Here is a 22,724-nt window from a genome sequence, read left to right on the forward strand (position 1 = left end):
CCCCTGGGACTCGTGCAACTCGCCCAAGTGTAATAGGGAGCGTATGTAATTAGCAATCGGAGAGACAGCCTCCGTGTCCGAAAATACGACACTGTAGAGAGTACTATGCATATTTGCCAGGACGTTGCATAATCGATTGTGAAAATATCGCTAGAGAAAGGTAGAGGTAACGGAACCGGGTGGGGAAAAAGAGGACCGCGAAAGAAAGGCGAAAGAAAGATCGTGTTAGGTAAAAGAGTGAATAGATGCGCGTATGTATGTATGTACGTATAAGCGAAGTATGAGAGCGGACAGAAGCGAATGATAAACGATGCTAAGAGAACTGAGACATATAACATAATAAACAAGGACCCTTATTCTCGTCTCCTTTTTTTAGAATGATAAAAATAGTGAGTCGTTACGCTTTATATATTATACATCTCGAGTATATGAATATACGAGTAAATCATAACGTACAGAAGAAGCAGGTGCAGAAGAAGAAAAAAAAAGAAAAAAAAAATACATGCAGGCATCTTGTCGTTAAATTGTAAGATATTGTGTTCAAACTCCAGAATGTACTCTGATCCCCTTCCTCAGACTACTATATATTAAATATATTGTGCACTATGCTCCAACTTGTCCATACAAATAAATATATTCAAAAATCTCAAACATCCTTCGGCTTTACTTTCTTTTCACTCCCTTCGTTTTTCAGATTCTGAAGGATCGAGTCGATTAATAGTATCCGAGATGTAAATTATTTAATTTATTTTATTTTTATTTTGCCTTGCTTTTTGTAAGAAAGAAAAAGGAAAAGCAAATAATAGCGGGAGAGAAGAAGACCAAAAGAGTACACGAAACGACTGAGAGAACCCAATATTCTACCGCATCTCCACGAGCAGACAAAAGAATTGCTTAATTTTTATTTTAAAGTAGTTAATTCATTAGCATTATTGGCGCGTTAACTCTTGCTACTTGCGCGATTTGACGACTGCTCGTAGCGGATTTTTTCGGAACAAGCTAGCTGAGCGCCGTTCCCGCGAATTCCGTGACCACGCCTTTTTTATAATGGCATCTGACCACCGAAGTCAAGAAATTAGCGGGAACGACACCCAACTAGTTTCAAGAAAATCTGCTACGAGCCGCCACCAACATGATTCTTCTATATTCCTGATAATTCCCAAGTGTTTTCAGATACTCGGCGCCGTGAAACCTTGGGATAAAATGTAAAAACAACTTCTTTTTTTGTAAGAAAAAAAAGGAATAATAAATAACGCGAAGCGCCCGCTTGTAATATCGAGCCTGTGTTTTGAAAGACGCGTTGTTATAATTAATATGCAGGTAATTATTGATATTGCTATTTAATTAGGAACGTAACAAAATAATTGTTAATAATAAATATTTTATATAAAGACAAGTTTTTAAATTAATTGTGAGAAAATTAAATTAATTAAGAATTTTGTTATCGTATCAAAGCTGTTGGAATATTGAGGATAACCTCAAATATGATCGCATGCTTCTGCTGATAGAAACCGCTGATACTTTGCACACAAAGTATGTGTAAAATTTTACATAAGCAAAGAACATGGACGAAATTGATTATAAATTAAGATCACAGAATCCTACATTGATATCACATGTAAGTAGCAAGAAAAATTATTTGGTTTTCTACATTTGTGCTGCAACTGTATCATTATTTAATTGTACCCACAGGCAATATCCAAACTCATTGAAGCAATTAAAAAGAAATTGGAAAAGAAGGAAAAAAATATTTCAGAGGTAAATCATTTTTTAAATAATTATAATTATAGGGCTTTCTTGATATTTACCTTGCTTTCAATATATGTCTTCTTTTTTTTGTAGATATCAGAATTTAAACTGCTCTCATCTAAATGTAATAGTGATAATTCTATAGTTAGCACATCTGCATGCCAGGCATTGGTTGTGCTTGCTGAAACTGGAATATGGGATATTAAATCTGCATTGGCAACATTTATGGCCTACTTATCTTCTTCAAGGTATATAATTAATTACATGTATTTTATGAATGTATTTCATTTTTTTTTTTTTTTTTTTTTTTTTTAAATAAATATTGTAGAAATAAATTTTAATTATTGTCATCAATTTTAGGAATTATCAAGCAATCACTGTGGCAGTCAGTCGATTGTTAATATTAGACTGGAAGGCGCACGACAAATGCAATGAATATACTCTCGAAATTCCTACTCAGCATCCATTTATCGCGATTCTAATTCAGAAACAATTAAGCTGGAAATCTGTAGTGAATCAAATTAAGCTCATCATGCATTATCACGATAAACAGTATGTTTAAAGATATACAATTCAGAGAGGATCGTATTAAAAGTATTATAAAATTTCGATGTGTTCTAATTTTAGAATTCGAGAGCAGAGTGTAGAGCTGCTGCGGCCAGTGTTCGTGCATATATTGTGTAATCCCACCATGGATTTGTTTGAGAGCTGCAAACAGGACACGTGGCAGCTTATAATTAAATCGAATAACACTACAGATTTACAAATAGAAATTTTACTCTGGTTATGTACCAATCGTGCGGACACTTGCATCGACGCAAACTACCGAGTCCTCGAGCTTGCAGATGTGGCGTTATTGAGAAGAGATAAAGAACTTTGTACCTCGTTAGTGCCTTTCATTGCGTCTTTGACGGTACAGCTTTTGGAATATGGTCATGAACCAATGCAAAATTTTTGTACGATACTTAATCTCTTCGAATGCTGCCACAATTACATAGGAAATATTACGTTACTTCTGATGGCAGAAATAATTTTAATATGTCCTGCGGCTTACTTACGTGATGCCCTTCAAATATGTAAGTATATTTATAAAAATATATGCGAAATTCTAAAGAAATAAAATCACATAGTTTTTTATAGGCAATATAATTAGTAATATACTTTAAAAAAAAATTTACGTGATTAATTTTGATCAATTTGACGTAGGTACAGTTATCGTGGATACAATGCCGTGCCACGTTATATTATTCAACACGTTAGCCGCATCTTTGTTGAAGTGGCTGGCTTACCCGTCGTTATTGTGTTCCGATGCGCTCGTAGTAGCGAAAGAACTGTTAATCAAGATAATGTCGCAAAAGGAAACGGACAGTGGTAACGGTACTATTTCAAACAAGATGCTGCTCATATTCAGCTATAGCAACCGATACATTCAATTTTATATGGAGCTCATCCGCAGTATATATTCTCTGAAAGATGGAACTCTTTCATGGATGGATAACTTATCACTTGTATCAATAGATTTAAGATACATGTGTAAATTAGTCTTGTGCGGTATTTTCCTGCACAGCAACGATCCCCCCGTTGTGCAAAAAGCCTGCTATATTCTTGTGCAAATTGCGAGGGAGATTAATTCCTTCTCATCACACATGCTGTCCCTAATACTGTATAAATTAACAAAGACTCGCGACAGCTCCACGTTAAAATATCTATTATTATCTGTTCCGGAGTTTACCATGACCAAAGAAAATTTACCGATCGTCATCCATACATTAGATACGCTTCTAAATAGTGGTAAACCGCTAAAATATTTTGCAATCCAGCTTTATTTGAAAGCGTTGGAGAAAGAGCCACGCTGTTATCGTTTTATATCTACTGCTTTAATGGATACTATGGAAAAAGATCGTAGCTGGCAGTCGGACGTAGCCTGCGCTCGAGCGATAAAACATATTTGCGAGTATAGACCCGAGCACGGTGAGGAACTTGTCCCGTTGCTGTCGCAAATCTTGAATCGATGCGTTGACCTGAACAGTGGTGCAGCCAGTGCGCTCGCCCTTGACAGCATCTCGGCCCTGTGCAAATCTACAGTGATAGGTATCTTACATTTCTAAACATAAAACTTTGTTTTAAGGCGTTATATTAATTTTCTTTTTTTTTTTTTTTTACTATTATTGCGAGCATTGTATAATTATTTGTAAGTTATCTTCCGTAATTAACATTTGACTGCTTTATTTGACAGGCATTTACTCAACATGGCAGGTATTAGCGCCAAAGATGCGCAAGGAAAAACGCACAGTGGTCTTGGAAAGCTTATGCGATCTTTTTGCCAACATTCCCTCGTACTTATTTCGTACGAGTGAGGACTACGACAAATTTATCGACGACGTCGTGACACATTTGTGGGGCTACACGGTTTGCGATGACGCGAGAGTTGCGAAAGCGGCGTTCAAAGCACTCAAGTTTTATCAAGTGGAACATATTACTTTGAGAGCGTTGCCTCCAAGCTTTTTATCAGGCATTAAGATACAACTTACACCCGGGAAATCAAATGACGAAAATAGTCAATTAATGTACTCACTGCAATATATACCAGGCACTTGTTGGATCCAAATGTTAAAGAATATAAACAGAAGTATTTTATCGGCGGGCGGAGACCTTCTCATTTTCTACATTGAGGAAGAATTAAACGGTTTCAGATCGCGAATATATACCTGGCCGCAAGGAGAACCACAAAACTTTAAGTACCTGCCAGAGAGAAGTGTAATAAGAGCAATCGGAGAGTATTTGAGACGAAGCGATAAGATTGATCAAAATAATTATGCGATCGCAGTGGAGTGTCTGCGTGTATTTGCTCATAAATATAAGAAGCCGTTACCAAATATAAAATGGGATTTTTTGAAGGAAACCATGCAGATATCAGAGGCTGCTAAAGAATACAGTTTGTCCATTGTTAGTCGCCATTGTCAAATCTCGAACTCGGCGAAATTACTGACGGAAAGTTTCTTATCTATGTATACATCCATATCAGAAGCTGGTCGATTATTGCTGGAAGAAAAGCACATAGTGTTTTACTCGAATTTGGAGGAACTGTGCCAAGCTATTCAACCGGCTAACTTAAAACAATTTCTTGAAACTTCTATCCATTACGCCATTGATCAAATTTTGTTGAACAATCAGTCAAACTTTAAATCTTCATTAAACGACAAATCAGTTAATCTGTTCAATCACATTATGTCCTCTTATGTCACTGCTTTAAAAAACAACGAAATACAAATAGGAAATCGTACGCTGCTAACTACAATATTGGAAGAGATATCGGAAAAAGTAGACTTAACATCTAAATATTTCGAGAAATATTTTATGGCTGTGATGGAATTATTAATCAAGGATGTCGATAGGATGACATCACCTAACACTTGGTGGGTGGTAACGCCGGAAAAATTGAAAACTGCTGTCGCTATAAGAATTCAGTCAGCTTTCAAGGGAAATATCAACGCGCCATTTGCTTGGTTGAATGAACTTGTCAATACGACCGAATCTAATCCTGAGTAAGTATTAATAATTATATTATTAATTACAATGGCTCTCTTGCTTAATTTTTTTTCTATCTTTTTAGAATGCGAAGGTATTTGTTACAAAGTATACAAAAAGTGCACACTGACTTAAGAGCGGAGAAATCCTGTGATCTAGAAATGCAAAAAGATTGGATTTTAGATTTTATAAGACACATCGATGCGCTTATGATAGAGACGCCAGATAATAATAACAATATTATCTTTTACTGTGATATTTTATTCGTCTTGGTTATCTGTTTGTCCGGTATGGAGTGTTTTCTACCGGAAAAAGAATTGCTATTTACTTCACAAGATGTTAGAATAAGACTGTTTCCACAGGCGATCTCTACACTTATTGATCGACAAATTTGGAAGTCCATAGCTCGTCAGGTATTCGTCTTTCGCTACAAATATTTTAATTTATAAAGATAATCCTTTATCTTTAATAATTAAAAAACAATATATATATATATATATATATATATATAATTACAATGCAACTTTCATACATAAATGTACATTACATCGCATTAATTTTTCAGATTATGAAATGGCTAAATTACATGAGGAACAGTTCTCTACCCGATGTATATAAACTTGCGTTTCAAAGCGCATTAATTTTATTAAGGCATGAAGAAGACTATAACGCGGAATGGAAAAATTATTTGTCAGTCAAAACTCTTATAGAAATATAATTAAAAATAAAAATTTATGTATAAAAAAAACGAAGTTTTTAAGTTGAACTGATTTAATTATTTACATTACTCAGCCTTGAGTGTTACTAATAATATTAAATCTTACAATTATAATAAACATCTATAAATACACCTCCACCCTTATTACTAATAAAATAACAATCATATTAAGCTTCGACAAGTATATACATACACTTAGGTCCATATCCTCATGGCATAATTAACACTCAATTCGTTAAATCGTTAAAAATGTCTAGATTTAAACAGTAATAGTGTAGAAAGAGATATGCTAATCCATTGTCGTTAATTAAAAGATAAACATCTATAAAAGATGAAAGAATAACTTTCTATTATCTTTTAATTATCGTTGACATTTTCCTGAACTTTATTAGATATGTTGATCTATATGCGACTGAATATATATATATATAAACTTTCATATTAGATTATTTGTGGAGTTAACCGGGAAGAAAACGTACGATTAGCGGTTTATTGAAACTTGTTCCTACTACCAATTGTGAAAAAATTACGTATGACTAAATGGACGCTTTAAAAAGATATTCTTTTACTACTTTTCTAATCCGGTGAAACCTACACACCGTTATTTCTTATATACAATAATATCAGTACTCGTGTAAAATATTTTACAAGCGATACTGGTGCGAAGAGCGCGAAATTTCTATTTTATAAGGCTGATTTTATATAAATGTAAATATATAAGTATCAAATAAATCACAGAAAGAAACGTATTTACTCGTTGTATACAAAATATATGTCGTACGATACGGATACGTAACTTGAATGGAATGGCGAGCTTGAGTGCATTTATTAGTAAAAGTAAAAAATGCATATTAATAACTCCTAACTAAATCGGACGTTCGATTTGCGCGTGATTTAATATTAATTACTGTCATGTGTACCTATCTATAATATGTCCTCGTCACATATGTTGTATGTGACGGCAATCATAATGCTACACGGACGTCTCGCTATTGTCTAACGTCATTACCGTTAAAGTATTGGGTCTTGCACCAGTTAAGATTTGTTCCTCAGGCGGGCGCATTCTCGGTTCCAGAATATTTCTCTTTGTCTCTGCACTCTTTTTTATTGGCGTGCGACTCGGGCTGGACTTTCTACTACTCGGATATGACTTCAATAAACGTGCTCTAAAAAATTTAATAATTATTACGTAAAGCTTTAAAGTATTTTATTACCTCCTTTAGTAAAAGTACCATCTGTTTTATGTCTTCTTTAATGGAAGATCAATAGTCGTTTCGGATTAAACTTACGCATCCATCAACTTTAGAAACAAGCGAGTGTAGACTTGATACTCCTCGTCACCGAATTCGGTAGGATCATGCCTCGCGTGCTCGTACAAATCACAGAATTGATGAATTAAACGCTGGCCACTTCCATTTAACGGCGTAGCGAGCGTGGTGAGCAAATATGCCCTCAGATTATCCGAGGGATGTCTTTTTGAACAATTGTCGAACCTCGTGATCTCCGTCTCTGCAAGCAAACGCAACGTAAAAATAGAGTCGACCTAGTGATGGCACAATGACTTACCTAAGGTTTTAACGTCGTCCATCGCCTTTAATCTATAATAGTGCGGTGGAGCCTGTCCTCCTGGAGTCAATATATACCTAGGGTCGCTGATCAACTGCGGTTCATACTGGATCCTCGGTATCACTTCTATTCGCCTCTCTATTTCTTTTTTCAAAGACTGAAAAATATTTTTAACACGTTAGACAGTGATCTAAAAACGCAGCGAGTTAACCTCAAAGTTATACGTCCGAACGTAAGATGCACACCTTTTTCGCATCGTGTCCTATAGGAATGTGGGGACCTCGGCGTGATCTTAAAGCGAACCTCATGATCTGCCGTTTCGCGAAGATGAATAGCAGCAATATCGTCAAAACGCCCGCACCTATAAATATCACTATGGTCACACCGGACAATTCCTGTGTCATTCTCGCGCGACAATCGACGCCTGTCCCTGCGAATAATTGTCACCGGGCACTAATGTTTACGTGATAATCGTACGCCGCTTCGTGACAGTAACGCGGACGGTCATTCGAACTTACGAATAAAAAAAGGGTCCCCGGTCAGCTGATCGGCGCATGGAGTCGTATCTCGCGCGCATCGTCTTTCATCCGATTATATTAGTTATTAATATCTGCATCGCATCATTGGACAGTAAATTTGCGCACGGGATATAAAAATAGAAAATTTTCACAAATTATATCTAAAAAATAAAATTTTTTTTTTATATTAAGTTATAATCGGAGGTGACAATTATTCGGATCTGTAGATGTGAATACTTTTATAGCAATTATATACTTCTTAAAATATTCTCTATGGCTTTTTTAAATAGCGTTTCATTTATAGCTGCGATTTCGGTCATCATATTTTTCTGTTCTTCGGACAGTTTTGTATTAATTTTTAAAAATGACAGCACGAGCTTCCCAAAGTTTTTATCCTTGGAATAATGAAGTGCTTTGCCCGATAACAATGCGACAATTTTATCGATCACGTTCTCATCCAGTCTTACGGATAAAAAATTTTGAAGCAATGATATGTGCCATAATTTCAAGTCCTTGACATGCTCGAGAAACTCTCTGTAAAAAGTTTTAATTTTTATTTTTAAAAGTATAAACTTTTTTCCTAATTAAATAAAATTACACACTTAAATATAAAACAATTTTCTTAATTTAATTCCAGACTTTAATTAAAAATATAAATTAATCTTACGAGTTCTATATTAAAATTATATATTCAATGATTGCATAAAACGTACTGTAAGATAATTGCTTTCCTTTGCTGGTCAAACGTATTCACAATAGAAGTGATGATTGATGTTTCTTTCAACTCGTTATTAAAAATTGGCACAAGTATCAACTGCTGGACCTCGCCAGGGAATATTTTAGCATATTCAACCATAGTAGATGACAACAAACGAGATGGTTCCTCCAATTTAATTATCTGCAAACGCAATGTAAATTAATAATAATCCAAAAAGAAAGTAGTCGCGTAAAATCAACGTGTATTACCTTTGGTAGCAAGATATATGTGCAAAATATATTAAGATACCTAATCCTCTGCTCTACAGTCGTGTCATCCATCGACTGGCACAGATTATAAACACCTTTGAGACTCAGCTTCTTTTCCAAATCACTTACTAACGGTACGAGATCTTCGTCGGCTAGACTTTCTAATTGAACAAAGTCTAATCTGCCATTATTTCGTTCTAGATTCTCACAGACGCATTCTAAAATATCATACTTTTGCGGCAGTGCGATATCAGATCTCTTAGGCTCCTCTATTATCTCAGCCTGTGTAAAGTAAAATTGAGTAGACTGTAGTGGCAATGTTTGATTATGCGTTGTTTGAGCTTCGCTATCGTTTATTGGCTCGTCAGTATCATCACTGTCGCTATCTTTATTTTTTGAACTCAATTCTTCTTCATCCTACAATAAAAAGTACATTTGCTAATAAATAGTATATCAAATTACCTGTATAATTGTTGATTGGAACAGAAATTTGAAAAGCTCTAACGTTAGTTAATATTAGATCATTCTTTTTCATAATTAAAATTATAACGTTAGTTTAAAAATTAATTGACTGTGCAAGTTACATATTGAAGTTTTATATTCTGTACAATGTAAACATCAGCCAGGGTGATTCTAACCTGTTCAGCTATAACCTTCCATAGTGGATTAGCTCGGGCGATGTCATCCTTCAACGCTTCCCTCAGAGATTCGAGTCTTGCCATCGTTTCATCCGATATCGTGTATTCCTCGAAGAAAACCTCCGAATCCGTATTTTCCCGCATCATTTTACTCGCCTCGCACGTCCCGTCTTGCGCACTCGCCGCACGTTTACTTGTTTCAGAATGTTTGGATGAATGTCGTATCTTTTTTTTCCCACCATCCTGTTTTTTGTTTTTCTTTTAAATACATCTCTTATCAGAAAGTTATTTCTGGCCAATACCAGCCGAACTGTACAAAATTATAATACATTCCTTCTACGAAATATGTCAGACATTTAAAAACAAACATGCGGTGGAATAGATAAAATCGTGAATATACTACAATCACAAACAGTGATCCTGATCTATTAAAAAAAAAAAAAAAAAATTGTTTAAACAAATTAAAATCAATGGCTAGAATCTTGACACGCTCATTGTAGATCAACTGCTTTTCGTAATTCAAACGATAACCTAATAAAGTAATAAAAAGAGGTAAAAAAAATTAAAAAAAAAATAAAAATGTAAAGAGAAGTATGCATGCACTCCTTCCAAGTCAGTCAGGCGGGTCGAGGGGGGCGCGTTCGTCATCACATCATCAGCCGCGAGAGGAGTTGGAGGAGCAAGTCAGTCGTTGGTGACTGCTGGTGACCGACGTGTGAATTGAGTTAGTGCATCGTGGACTATCGTGCGTCAATACGCGTTCGACGACAGCAACGGGGGGTCTTCATCAGCCAGTTCCATGATCACGCCCGCGAGAAACGCCGAATTGCCGGAGCGCTCAACCTTCCTCGGTGATAAGGCAAGTACGATTACGCTATTGCAGATTTACCGGATCTTCGCGCGGCGCTTCTCCGATTAGAGTCCCGAGCACGAGTGGAAATAGTCTCCTCGAGAGACTTCAAGATCAATTTTTCAAACGCGAAAGAAAGAAAACCTGGAACACCCTTCTTCCTTTTCGTTCTGTTCATCGCGAACTCCTCGAGATCGACGACGATAAAACGTAACGTGCGCGAATATACACGTGAATTATTAAAATTGCTTTATAAATACACGTTGAATCGCTGAATAATGATCGATTGGCAACCGCAAGTAATCGTCAACAGAGGGGAGACAATTATACTTTTGTACACTGATAGCGATCGCAGAAAGTTCCTGTAAATAAATCTTTGTTAATTATCCTGCGTAAGTAAATGGTCCCTTATCACCTTCTCTCGTCTCTCGCGTAGCGATCTAAAATTCCATACGGAAGTTACCTAAACCTAGGTAGCTCGCGAAGTCGCTTCACCTCCGTCGCAGCATCCGCAGCGCGAAAATAAAAAAAAAAAAAAACATAGCAAGATGCGATAAGGTGCCGCAAATCAATTCTGATATCCTATCCGTCGGATAGCTGGCACTAGCGTCATTTATCGGGGTTCAACAATGATCGATAAATTGCTCCGTGTCATACCAGATAGCTCCGCTTCGTTCTTGGTTCCATCTCGACGAGGAGAGAAAGCAGATGACTGCGGCGCAAACAAATGATACACTTGAGACACTCGAGTGCACGATTTCGTGAAACAATGCCCCGCGTGCCGTGCACAGGCCTCACTTATCGCGACTGAAACCGAAACGCTGGGAGAAAAAAAATCGTACCCGCACATTTCTACGTTTTATAATTAGATTGGACCTCGAGATCTGTGGCTACGGCCGTTTCCTTTTCCTCATCCGCGGTTTCCCAGCCGGGTATCATTTGATTATTATTGCAGCTTGTACCGCGTACTTGAAACTAAACACCGCCTTCTTCGGCTCTACGCGTGAGTTCGCCGGACGTACGTTTTAACGTCGAATTAATTTATTATTGATAAACAATAATTTATTATTAATTATTAAGCTCGACGGTTAGCCACTGGGCTGAGAGTCCGGTCGAGATTAATCTCTCCTACGTCACTTTCATTCATTCTCTACGCGGACAATAGAGTAAATAACGCACGTTTTTTTTTTAAACATATATACTTTAGAAACTTAAACGACTGTAAAAACCGCTTTGGTTTGTACGACGCGCGATTACGTTGGTCGATGGATAATTAAATAGGTGAAGGAGCACGTTTTTACGAGCTAAAGGTCGATAATCAGGCTTGATAATCTTGCTAGATTACGCGAAGCGTTACATTGATATACATTGTACATTATACATTATCATAACCGCGTAAGAAGCGGCGTCTACGTCGAGCGGGGACTCGCCTGAAAATTATACAAAGCGCAAATTAGCCGAATTAACATTAACGCTCGACTGTTACGTAGTTAAACCACCTCGGTGTAGCTGCGAAATTGAATATTCTCCGTTCCCGGCGCGCTGAAAATTTCGGCTGCGCTCGTAACGCGCAAACAAAATTTGCAGCATCCACGAAATTAATCCCGCAACAATATCGCGCGCCCGGTGACAATTTCAACGTGAAATACTGCCGGGAAGGCTTTGTCTTCCGTTCCGCGTTTGTCCTACGTGTACTGTCAAAATCATTAGCATGGCAGGCAGCATTGGGAACTGGTTTTACCGCTGGAAAATCCAGACGGCAAGGCCGCGCTACGTGCGTCTCGTTCCAACGATCCACGGTGTCACCGGACCGTGCAAACAGATCTTTCCAGCGACACGACGGTAACACGACTAAAACAGTCTCGCAAAAAGTCTATTTTTAGAACAGTCACGTACAATTTAAACTAATTTTTTTTATATAGAATACGTTTTATCAAGAATTTATGACGCCTGTTTATTTATCACGACGTGTGAACAATCGACCGACGAGTACCTGAGCTGTCGATCACGACGAGGTAATAAAACTTAACTGTTATTTTTTTCTTTTTTCTTTTTTTTTGTTCTTATCTTTATCGTAACTGTCGCTACATATATTAAAGCTGTGGGAAATCTAAGGATAAATAACGTTGGTTGTGTATATTAGAAATATAAAAATCGCACGTTATAAGTAAGTGTCGATAAAATTAAATGCAAGGAAATTAACTTTTCCTGGATCAGGCATTTTTGTTGCTCCTTTCAGTATAGTGCTGCATAATGTGACCGTACATTTTCCTGTTTATCGTGTAGCAACGCAAAATTTGTAAAGTACGTAGATATAGACATTATAGGTCACGGTTGAAATGATAGCAAGCATCGTATATTCATGTAACAGCATACAAAAACAGTAATATAGTCAAACAAAATTGTTTTTTTTCTAACGTTAATTAAAAAAAAAGAAAAAAGTAAATTAAAAGAATTGTTCTTTTTTTTTTCATGATTGCTAGTACTTTACATTCGCGACATGCTTGTGATTAAAAATATAACGCCTTCAACAAGTACATACGCAGAACTCGCGTTATCGGTACAAATAACGCGATTTCCGGGAAGTTTGCATTCGTGGTGCAACGAGAACAAATTTATACTCGTCGACGAAAGTACGTACTACATAAATTACGAAAAGTTTAGGAATGCATCCGATAAATTTCCAAACAAGACTGCTTCGTGATAAAAAAAAAAAAAAAAATACTATTCAACGTAAGTGTTTCGTGAAACATTTTTTTTTTTAGACGATGGGAAAAGTTAATCGACACTTCTTCAAAAGAAGATTATTTTTCGCTGCCTGTCGCGAGTATGTTTTAAGTGAATAAAACACGAATGTAATGATAATATAAAAATATAAATTAATTATCGAACCGACGAGTTTAATTATTCGTACGAGGGATTGGCGGATCCGTATCGATATTACACATGAGAAGCGAAGGTGAGAAGTGTGTCAACTGATAGAGTCAACTGATAGAGAGATTAACCACTTTGATATCTATTTGCACATCGCGAATAGTTACACAACAATATTTCACCCTGGGTCAAGTTATATAAAAATAACTACGGGCAAGGAAGTCAACGTAATCTTTAGTTCTTTATATCAGCGTACTTTTATCGATGGAAACACGATCAAGAAGAACGTCGGGATTTCCAGCGATTTATTTTCCGATCGCGAGAAGAATCGCTCACTGATAAACTCAGGTGAATCACGCCACGCGCGAACCCGACGTTTGCAGAAATTATCTATTTATGCTAATTGATATAAAAGTAGCAATGCGAAGCATAGGAATTACCAATATTCAAATCGCCTCGTTTAAAAAAAAAAAAGATAAAATAAAAAAAGAGAACTTGGGATAACAGCCCGCTGCTCGTTAGCGTTTATTCCGTCATCTTTACTATTTAAAGAATTTCGAATCAGCCTTTTAACGTTAAGATGTTATTTCCAGGCACATCGAGCATTAAAGAGAATGCCGATCTTATCCCAGCTGTCGCGCCGATTTCACATGCTGACGACGGACGCGAAGCCAGACCCGCCGCGTACTGGCAGCTACATGCACAATCTTTCGATACCCGAGGACGAGGAACCGGCGAAGGCGCACAACGACGTTTCCCAATCGACGTCGATGCCTGTCACGCCGGAAAAGGAACAGGACGACGTGACGCCGTCGGTGCAAAAGCAAAGATCAAACGACGCGAGGCCGACGACACCCACCGACTTTTGCACGAAATCGGAAGATCTCGGCGACGCGAGGTCGACGAGCGAGTCGAAGGAACCTAAACGACCACGCACGAAGACGAAGCCGAAATACAGCAAATACTGTAAGCGATAACAAGCGTTATTATCAAGAGGAACGGTATCGTTTTAAACGCGAAGCACCGTCGGGAATTTTATTTCGCGCCCGAGCACCGTTTACTATATTTGTATTAAAATTTATTTCGACAGAGTTGCGAAGAGAGATTGTCAAGGAGCGAAGTCGCGTCGCGCAGATATCACGGTTCACCAAAATCAGGTCGAATTTGATGAAACGAAGATCCCACTCTATATCTCTGCCATAAACTTTTCACCGCCGAGACACGTTATCGCGATCAAATATGTAAACTTGGGGGAATACCGCTGCAAATTTTTATTTGCAGTATATAAAAAAAAAAAGAGAGAAAGAGCGAGTAAGAAATATTGCTTTCGGCTGTTTTAGCGATTGATGTGTGCGAAAAACCGTGGTATAAATTATTACGTTCAGTAAATATTGGTATTTTTTTTTTTTTAAATTCGTAACTGTATTTTTTTGTGCAGTGATACGAAAGAATCATCCTCTGACCGATGAGAATTTATATCATACAATTTTTATTAATAATATTGAAAAAAAAAATTGCAAAATAGTTAAAAATTTACGCGTCGCGTGAATCTTTCGTTCGAATTAAAACGTGACGTTGAAAGAATATTTAATGTAAACGTTTGACAAACGTGTTGCTTTTTTTTTTAAAGCAAAAGTAACTAAAGGTTTTTCTTTAATTATTTCCTGAAATCTATTTTCAGCACAAGGCGCGAGTATCGTAAATTACAACATAATTAATTCGAATGGAGTGAAGATCGGGTCGCGCACGAGTTACATATGCAACGTAAATCAATACCCGGCGAATAATGCGCCGCAATCTGAATCGGCTTCGAAGCCCAAGTATCGGCCAATGCCCGAGAATGTGGAGAACTTGAGCACGTGCGAGGAGGAACTCGGGTTTGACGACATGCTCGTTATTAAGACACACGTTGGGCACGGATGGAGAGATATCGCGAGAAGACTATCGTACTCAGACGGGCAAATCGATCAATTCGAAGAGAATTACAGGCATAAGGGCATCGACGAGGTAAATATTACTCTACAAACTGTATGTATATGTCACATCGGATGATTTATCATCGATCAGTGTGATCACCAGTCTGCAATCTTATTTAAACAAGATCAATCGATTCAAGATCAATTGTCATTAATAAAACATCAAGTTCATGGAATTATAAATATTTTACATTAAACTTATAAGTTCCTCGTTAATGTACACTAATATAAAAAGCGATTCGTGCTAATTTTTTATATATTTGCAATGATTTTAGGTAATCTATCAACTGTTGCTCGATTGGAAGCAAGCCAATACAAGAGACGCTCAACTTGGCATGTTAGTTAGATTATTGTGGTCTTGTCAAGAGTACGACTGCGTCGAGCGATTAGCTTCGACTCGCAAAAATTCTTCTTAGTTGATCGCGTTATAGAAAAATCTCTATATAATATTTATGCATATGTTTATGCGAACGATTGTGATGTTCTTTTTTTTACTCAAGACAACATTGTTTTTATAACGGTTTTTGCCCGTAGTTTATAGACACACGATATGCACATTCCGACTGCAAAGACTACTTATATTTGTCTGATATGTCAGAAAGAATTGGCTGACGCAACTGATTAGCATTCAGCGTTTGATTTGGCATTGTATGAAGTCGTAGCAAGCCTACGTTTTAAGCAGAAACATGATTTGGTTGGCAATACGAGGACATTGTAGATAAATATAGCGTCGCTTTGCGTGATACACGTAATATAGCAATATGTATGCATGTATATATATATATATTATATTCCAATGTACTTTTTATACCTATTAGATACTACAAAACGCGCGTTGTTTATTATATATTTTTTTTTTAAAGAAAGCTATTTTATATTTAATTCGATTCGAGCTAGCACGGCTTTTTAAAGACAGTTTTTCTAATACATTTTGTTAAATCTATCAAGAACATGTAAAAATATATAATATTTTCAAGATATTATATATTTCCAAAAGTTGTACAAATCAATTTACATTCAAGATATATCAAGTATTACACACTGAAGTCTTGCGTCTTAAAATTGAAGTGTATGCATATGCGTACAGCTTTGATCGATAATAAACAAAAAAGATTTTATTTTCTAAATTGATGTGTTTATCTGTTCTTTTGATATATTCCTTTTACATAACTTATTTTTTAATATTTTACAAAATTTATTTTATTAATATTTTAATATACATATTTGCACGTTTTAAGAGATGTTTTAATAAATGATTTATCATCTTTTATGTAATATCTTTGTGTCAATAATTTTATAATCTTGTTACTTTTTACTCGAAGACAAAATATCTTTTAATTCTATTTAATTCTGCAAAAGCTTATTCAATCATTCAAAATAATTCACTTATAATAATGATTTTTGAACAATTAACAAATTAATAATTTGATAATATACATATTGCATCAAATATACATGTTGTCAAAAAGTAAATAAAAATTGAATATCAGCAGAATATGAAATTAGTACTTTACTATACTTATTTAATTACCAATTGCATCAGAAGTAATTAAATATCCAATACTGCATGTTTGAAAAAAGAAATAATTTAAGTGATAAATGCAGTCCTTAAAAATAATATCTTAAATAACAAGCCTACTAAACTGTATTAAATAATTAGTATAAATGCATACGTACGTTTCGATCAAATGTAAATGATATTTCTGATTATTCAATTGCATTACCAATAATTTAATCCGAGGCGGCTTTAATTTTGGGTAGCACGTGATTTGTAGATACCGCAATCATCGTATTACTTTCGTCTCTATCGTCAGTCGTTTTACTGAAAATTTCGTTTTTACATTTCTCGAATTCCTCCACCATTTCGTGAAGATCTCGATCACCGTTTATGGTTATAATTGGCGAAGGTATTGGCTTTAATTGATGATGATACAACCAGTCGTCATGAATCTGATGAACTTGTTTGAGATACTCTAACGAGACAGCATTCTCTTCCTTTCGACCTCGTTGTTTCATTCTATCGTACACTATCTCAGGTGTCGTTCTTAAGTATACTATGTAACAATGTATAAATAACAATGGATTAAAATTTCAATTGTAACAACTCATAAGCGTCATGAATCTATACATACCTATCAAATCAGTTTTTATATTGGCATTTGTCAAGCACCAATCATACCAGTTCTCTAGAACGTTAACTTCAACGTCGCGCAGAATATTTTTACGTTTTAAATTTTCGATGAAGCACATTGCGCTGTAGACGGACCTTTCCATGATCTTATATGGAGCAGGTGTCTTGCAAGTATGCAATTGGAGCATTGTCAATTGTACGTAAGATTGGAACAAGAAGGCGTAACGTGATGGCTCTCTATACATTAATTCCTGAAATGTAATTCTTACAATGCCTATTCCTCCTGCTATTAATATGAACAACGAATAGTAAAACGGTGTGCATCTTTCACTCCATGAATAAAAACTTGAGATATTTTTTAACAAAAGTAAATTGGGAACCTGTTAATATTGTGACATAATACTTGATATTAAATAATCATTGAACATGGGTAGATTTTTATTGCTACTGTAGTCTTTGCAAATAAATATAAAAGAGATTAGATATTAATATTTTCTTACCAACAAGTTTATCCCAGTTACATCACGCCAAAGTTCTACCGGTTCTTCCAACACGGAAACGTTGTCAAACTTTTTAAAATGACTTAGAAACGTTGTTTTACCACTGCCTATATTACCCTCTACGCATACAGTGAACGGGCGTTTATATAACTTGCCGATGGACCCGGACATCTTAATAAAGGATTCAAGAGCTGCTTTACCTGAAACGGACAATGCCCTATCACTAAAGATCATTACGAATTATTACTTACCTAGCTAGAACGTTTTTGCAGCACGAAGAAAGTAATAAATAGCACCGGGGATTGTCACTTCGAAGTGTCCACTCCATATTGTCACTTCGAAGAGAAGTCAGCCAGATACATCTTGCAATAATTCAATAAAATAATATACAGCTACCGATTAGATAAGCAAATGTCTGCGATTCCATCGGTTCTCACTCACCGGGTGAATAACGCAGGTGTCAGCTTGCGATCCGAATAGCGACCGATACGCGAGTCGGAGAACGGCCCTTGAATTATCGGCTCTAAAAATCGTTGGCCGCCCAAGTGAAGAACGAGACAACAATGACACGCACGAAACAAACGCGGGAGAACGGTGTGCCCGTAACGCCGGCGTAGCTTTCCCGCCGAAACAAACCGGAGCGCCATCTCGAACGGGCGGGCTGGCGATCAGCTGTGACCCTCTCACGTCCCGCTACCCCGCGCCATAGTTCACCAGCATCAGCTGATCAGATTCGAGTGACTCAAAGCATGATGCGACTATTGTAACTCTCGGAAAAAAGGAAAAAAAAAAGAACAAAAAAAAAAAAAAGAAACGTGCTAAGAAGATCGAAACTGATGTAACAGAGTCTACAATGAGGAACTGATCGATTAAGAAGAAACAGACAATAGCGAATTTTTATCAACTAGAAGACTCGCAACGATGTTACTGGACGGCTGTTGTTCGTGGAGGAGGCATCTGATTTCTGCGCTAGTCGAGGCCCGATGAAATCGTCGACGATTATTGCCTCACGTTCATCTAATCACGTCACCGACGCCGGCGCGCTAGTATTTATTTATCAGGGTCGTTATCGAATAATAAAGAGCAAGTAAAAAAGAAAAGAAGGCAAGCGCGTCGGCGGTGACGCGTATCGACTTTGTTCGTAGCGTGCTAACATATTCCGCTGCTAAGAATCCTGAATCGATTAACCGGCAATTGAGGTGCTACGATTAATTAACTTCGCTGCCTAGCGGCGAATCGTGCTTATCAGCGTGCATCGTACTCACCGGCCGAAGCCATCGTTCGATTCGCCCGAAAGGAAACTGGGAACCCGCGAGACTTTTCGTCGTCATGGAAAACTCGGCCTGATATTCGACGACAATTTCCGCCGCTACCACGTTCCTGGATTTTCCGATTGTTTCTGACTGTTTCCGACTCAGCAGCTGATGCTTCCGAGCGTGCGCGCGAACACGTAACGACGCCTCGTTGTTGGACGCGTCAACATCAATCTGAAAAGAAAGGCTCGTTCATCGACAGCTGGTAGACGAGAGACCGTCGTTTACTACATTGCTGTCGAGGGCAACGGTATTAGAAAATAATAGTCGACTTTAAAATAAAAAAATTAAAATAAAATAAATAAAATTACAAATAAAAAAAAAAAAAAATACTGTGAGAAAAAAAACGAGCATTGTTATTTAGAATAAATATATGTAACAGCAGATTCAATTGTATTATAGATATTAAATGAAATTATGAAATAAATGGAATAAAATGTTTTTATAATTGTCAAAGTTACGTAAGATTCTTTTTCTTTTTTTTTTATAAAAAACAAAGACGACCAGTTGCAGGATAAAAATTAAGAGGACAAGCAAACCGAAGAAGCTCGCCTTCGGTTCGACGTTTTAATTTAGAATTTTTCCACGAAGTTAAATAGAGAATATCTCCGAAAGCGTCAAAATTTAATTCTTTATTCCTTTCACGGTGCTTGTCAAGTCGCTGCCGGTTAACGAATTTAACAAGAACATCACCACGCCTTTGTTCGCATTTCAGTGATCTCTACGCGCCTTTACACATCAGCACATATGGTCGACTATAATTTCCGTCAAAGTGCGCCGCCTCATGAGCGAAAAGTGGCACAAACGCGGCCCGTTTTTGATTTATAACATCGAGAGCGGTCCTAGTTACCAGCTTGGAAACGTATATCCGGGGACGAGGTATCTGGGACGGGACTGTGCGCGACTAGCTGCCATAAAGAATTCCTGGCTTTGAAAGTGGCCGCAAACGCAAAACTTATATCTGCTAGATGACTTTTATTAGAACCCACCCGGCGTGCCCTTCTTGTACGGAAAAAGATTTAACGATACGTCCAACGTTACAATATATTACGTCTAGAATTTTATTATGGAAGATGCAATCAAAAGAAATCCACTAAAATCTCGACTCTCGCTTTAGAAAACGAAAAAGAAGGGAAAGAATAAAAAAAAAAAAATACTAATAATCATTGAATAATAAAAGTAATGATACAATTTCATTCCCGGCGTGATTAGCAGCTGGTCTCCCGTGCTCGTTCGGGCGTTACAGATCTACATTCATGTAGAACGGGCAGGAATAATTCTCGGTGGGGATAAACGCGACGAGAAATTGGCTCAAATCGTCGTGTCTTAAATCACTGAAGGTGCACGGAAATATTTGAATTTCCGTCGAGTTCCGGACGATTCCATGCGACTCGCGACACGGACGGTCCAATGTCTATTTCGAATCCTGGGGTATTTATAAGCTTGCCTTTACCGGCGCGAAGTGCAGCGTGACCTTTGCGTAAATGGAATCCCTGTCGATCTCGTTGCCGGTCCACTTTTCGACGCTAGATTAACCGAGCCGATATCGCGGTTGTGATTATTTTATATCACACCCGCCGAATTAATCCTCAAAAATTAGTACTGCCGACGTAAGTTTTATACGTAGATCGGATCGCTGAATAAATTACTGCTGAAATATAATAAACTGTTCCCTTTTCTCTCACGCGAACGGCCATCAATTAACATCTTTGGCTTTTATTCATCCCCATCGGTCATCGCCGACGGATATAAATTTATCTCTATTTTTGATTCCTCCGTTTCTCTCTGAAGAATTTCCTACCTTTTTTTTTTTTTCTCTTTTTTTTTCCCATTAGGTTTAAAGCTATAAAACGTCGAAGTAACTTGTCGGTATTATTCGAGTTAATAATTACGTCCTAAGTTATTTACGAACCTCTCAATAAAATACCTGGATTCTCTTTTTCAAGGACCGACGACGCGTGGAGATTATTCATCTCTCTCGGTCCACGGTCTTTACATTCATGCGGCCCTGCGGGGACAAGCCGAACGGTCAGCCAAGGGGTTCTCGAGATAATCTCGGAAAAGCGGGATAAATAACCAGACGGTCGGCAGACTGATCCGTTCAACTCGTTTATATTTGGAGGACGATGCCTGACTCCGCTCATCGTCGCCGGCCGCGAGCAAATTGTATCAGTGTGTCATTCCGCGTCGTGCGGTTTTATGAAATTTCACTGACGTCCGCGCGGCTGCTCGCCTCAATTCAAGTTAGACCCGGTGCGTCGAAGGTGGCAAAATCCGGGCAAGTGCGATCCCGACAGTTCCCGTCGCGCGCGTAACAGCGTCGTGAAAAATCTCCCGAGGCGAATCGATAAAAGAAAACACATTTCCTTTGCCGGTGCAACGTGTCCCCGCGTAAAGCGTTTCGCATGTATTTTTGCTTCATCGGAAATTTTTTCCTCCCCTCCCCCCTTCTGCGCGCAAAATATTTCCATTGCCCGCGAAATATTTCCACCGCCGCGGAAATATTTCCATCGCCGCCGAGTCTTTCCGTCGCCGCGTAATATTTCCACTTACTTTCGAAAAGTTCCCCCGGTATTCGTTTCGAGCTTGATCCCGCGCGACTGGATCGTGGAACTTGGATTACCGCGCAATCGTGATTTATCATTCGGCCGAGCGATGCTTTCGGGTGATCGGTCGACGTGCATTCGTCAAATCTTTTTTCTTTCTTTTTTTTTTTTTTACTAGCTTTTGTCGTGAAACGGGAACGTAGCGCTAGAAATTCGGCGACGACCGAGTTCTCGCCGAGCGAGAGCTTCTCTTGCGCGCATTTCCCATGACAGGACCGACGGATTCGTGCCACGTGATACTGTTTTGACTGATATCCGCCTGCCAGTGGAATCCCGTCGCAAGGAAAAACGAAACTGGAGATCTACCCCGGGAGAATGAAGCAGAAAGTGAAAAAAAAAGAGAGAGAAAGAGAGAGAGAAAAAAAAAGGGACTATCTCGCGACTTGCTCCCGTGGGATAAAACACATAAATGCTTCCTCGATATTCTTCCTGTCGCACGAAAACGTGACAAAGAACGTCTCGGAAAACACCCTTTAGCTTTTTTCTTACCGTGACACGATTCACAGTGTGGAGCGGAGGCTCTAATTATTAACATTCGTCTTAGTGTCAGCTGCCACGACTTCTTATAATAGACAAACCGGAATGTTACGTATAGTGTTTTAAAATAAAAATCGGATTTTATTCTTTAATTTACAGATGTTTAGACTGGCTTTATTTAAATAACTTTAATTTTTAAATTACAATACTAGAAAAAAAAGGGAATTGTTTCAACGCGTATTTTAAATTTAATTTCAAGAAAACTTCCTATTCATATATATATATTTTTTTTTTAAATATCGCAGTTAATTAAA

General features: G+C 37.5%; 4 protein-coding genes across 9 annotated transcripts in view; 2 read left to right on the plus strand and 2 right to left on the minus strand.

Moving 5' to 3' along the window:
• The first annotated feature begins 1,141 nt into the window (after positions 1 to 1,141).
• LOC139110029 (focadhesin) lies at positions 1,142 to 5,995 on the plus strand. The gene is made up of 10 exons (XM_070669536.1): positions 1,142 to 1,320; positions 1,456 to 1,618; positions 1,693 to 1,758; positions 1,843 to 1,997; positions 2,110 to 2,301; positions 2,377 to 2,825; positions 2,956 to 3,840; positions 3,986 to 5,294; positions 5,363 to 5,690; positions 5,843 to 5,995. Exons 2-10 carry the CDS (start codon positions 1,565 to 1,567, stop codon positions 5,993 to 5,995), a joined length of 3,591 nt encoding a protein of 1,196 aa, XP_070525637.1. The 5' UTR covers positions 1,142 to 1,320; positions 1,456 to 1,564.
• LOC139110030 (uncharacterized) lies at positions 5,518 to 10,356 on the minus strand. Its single transcript, XM_070669539.1, has 8 exons — positions 9,684 to 10,356; positions 9,046 to 9,462; positions 8,793 to 8,977; positions 8,336 to 8,613; positions 7,807 to 7,922; positions 7,562 to 7,718; positions 7,285 to 7,504; positions 5,518 to 7,161 (listed from the first exon to the last, which is right to left on the minus strand). Exons 1-8 carry the CDS (start codon positions 9,828 to 9,830, stop codon positions 6,969 to 6,971), a joined length of 1,713 nt encoding a protein of 570 aa, XP_070525640.1. The 5' UTR covers positions 9,831 to 10,356; the 3' UTR covers positions 5,518 to 6,968.
• A 52-nt stretch (positions 10,357 to 10,408) lies between these two features.
• Imd (immune deficiency) lies at positions 10,409 to 16,294 on the plus strand. 2 transcript variants are annotated; one of them, XM_070669540.1, is made up of 4 exons: positions 10,409 to 10,542; positions 14,001 to 14,373; positions 15,089 to 15,414; positions 15,659 to 16,294. In XM_070669540.1, exons 1-4 carry the CDS (start codon positions 10,483 to 10,485, stop codon positions 15,797 to 15,799), a joined length of 900 nt encoding a protein of 299 aa, XP_070525641.1. In that variant the 5' UTR covers positions 10,409 to 10,482; the 3' UTR covers positions 15,800 to 16,294. The 2 variants fall into 2 exon arrangements, with proteins under 2 accessions (XP_070525641.1, XP_070525642.1); XM_070669541.1 differs by lacking the exon at positions 10,409 to 10,542 and adding an exon at positions 11,503 to 12,548.
• A 595-nt stretch (positions 16,295 to 16,889) lies between these two features.
• The window catches only part of Dnk (deoxynucleoside kinase), a 36,723-nt gene continuing 30,888 nt past the window's right edge, over positions 16,890 to 22,724 (minus strand). The window contains exons 1-4 of one of the 5 annotated variants that reach the window (XR_011546938.1): positions 18,015 to 18,376; positions 17,516 to 17,765; positions 17,061 to 17,437; positions 16,890 to 16,946 (exon numbers count right to left, since the gene is read on the minus strand). Coding sequence is in view for 4 of the 5 variants with exons in the window: in XM_070669542.1 (XP_070525643.1) it covers positions 17,115 to 17,437; positions 17,516 to 17,765; positions 18,015 to 18,248 (807 nt within the window). In the remaining variant the exon portion in view is untranslated. The other 4 variants (XM_070669544.1, XM_070669545.1, XM_070669542.1 and 1 more) reach the window with 4 other exon arrangements.

This window comes from Cardiocondyla obscurior, linkage group LG19 (assembly GCF_019399895.1).
Source record: "Cardiocondyla obscurior isolate alpha-2009 linkage group LG19, Cobs3.1, whole genome shotgun sequence".
In the NCBI taxonomy this organism is placed as follows: Eukaryota; Metazoa; Arthropoda; class Insecta; order Hymenoptera; family Formicidae; genus Cardiocondyla; species Cardiocondyla obscurior.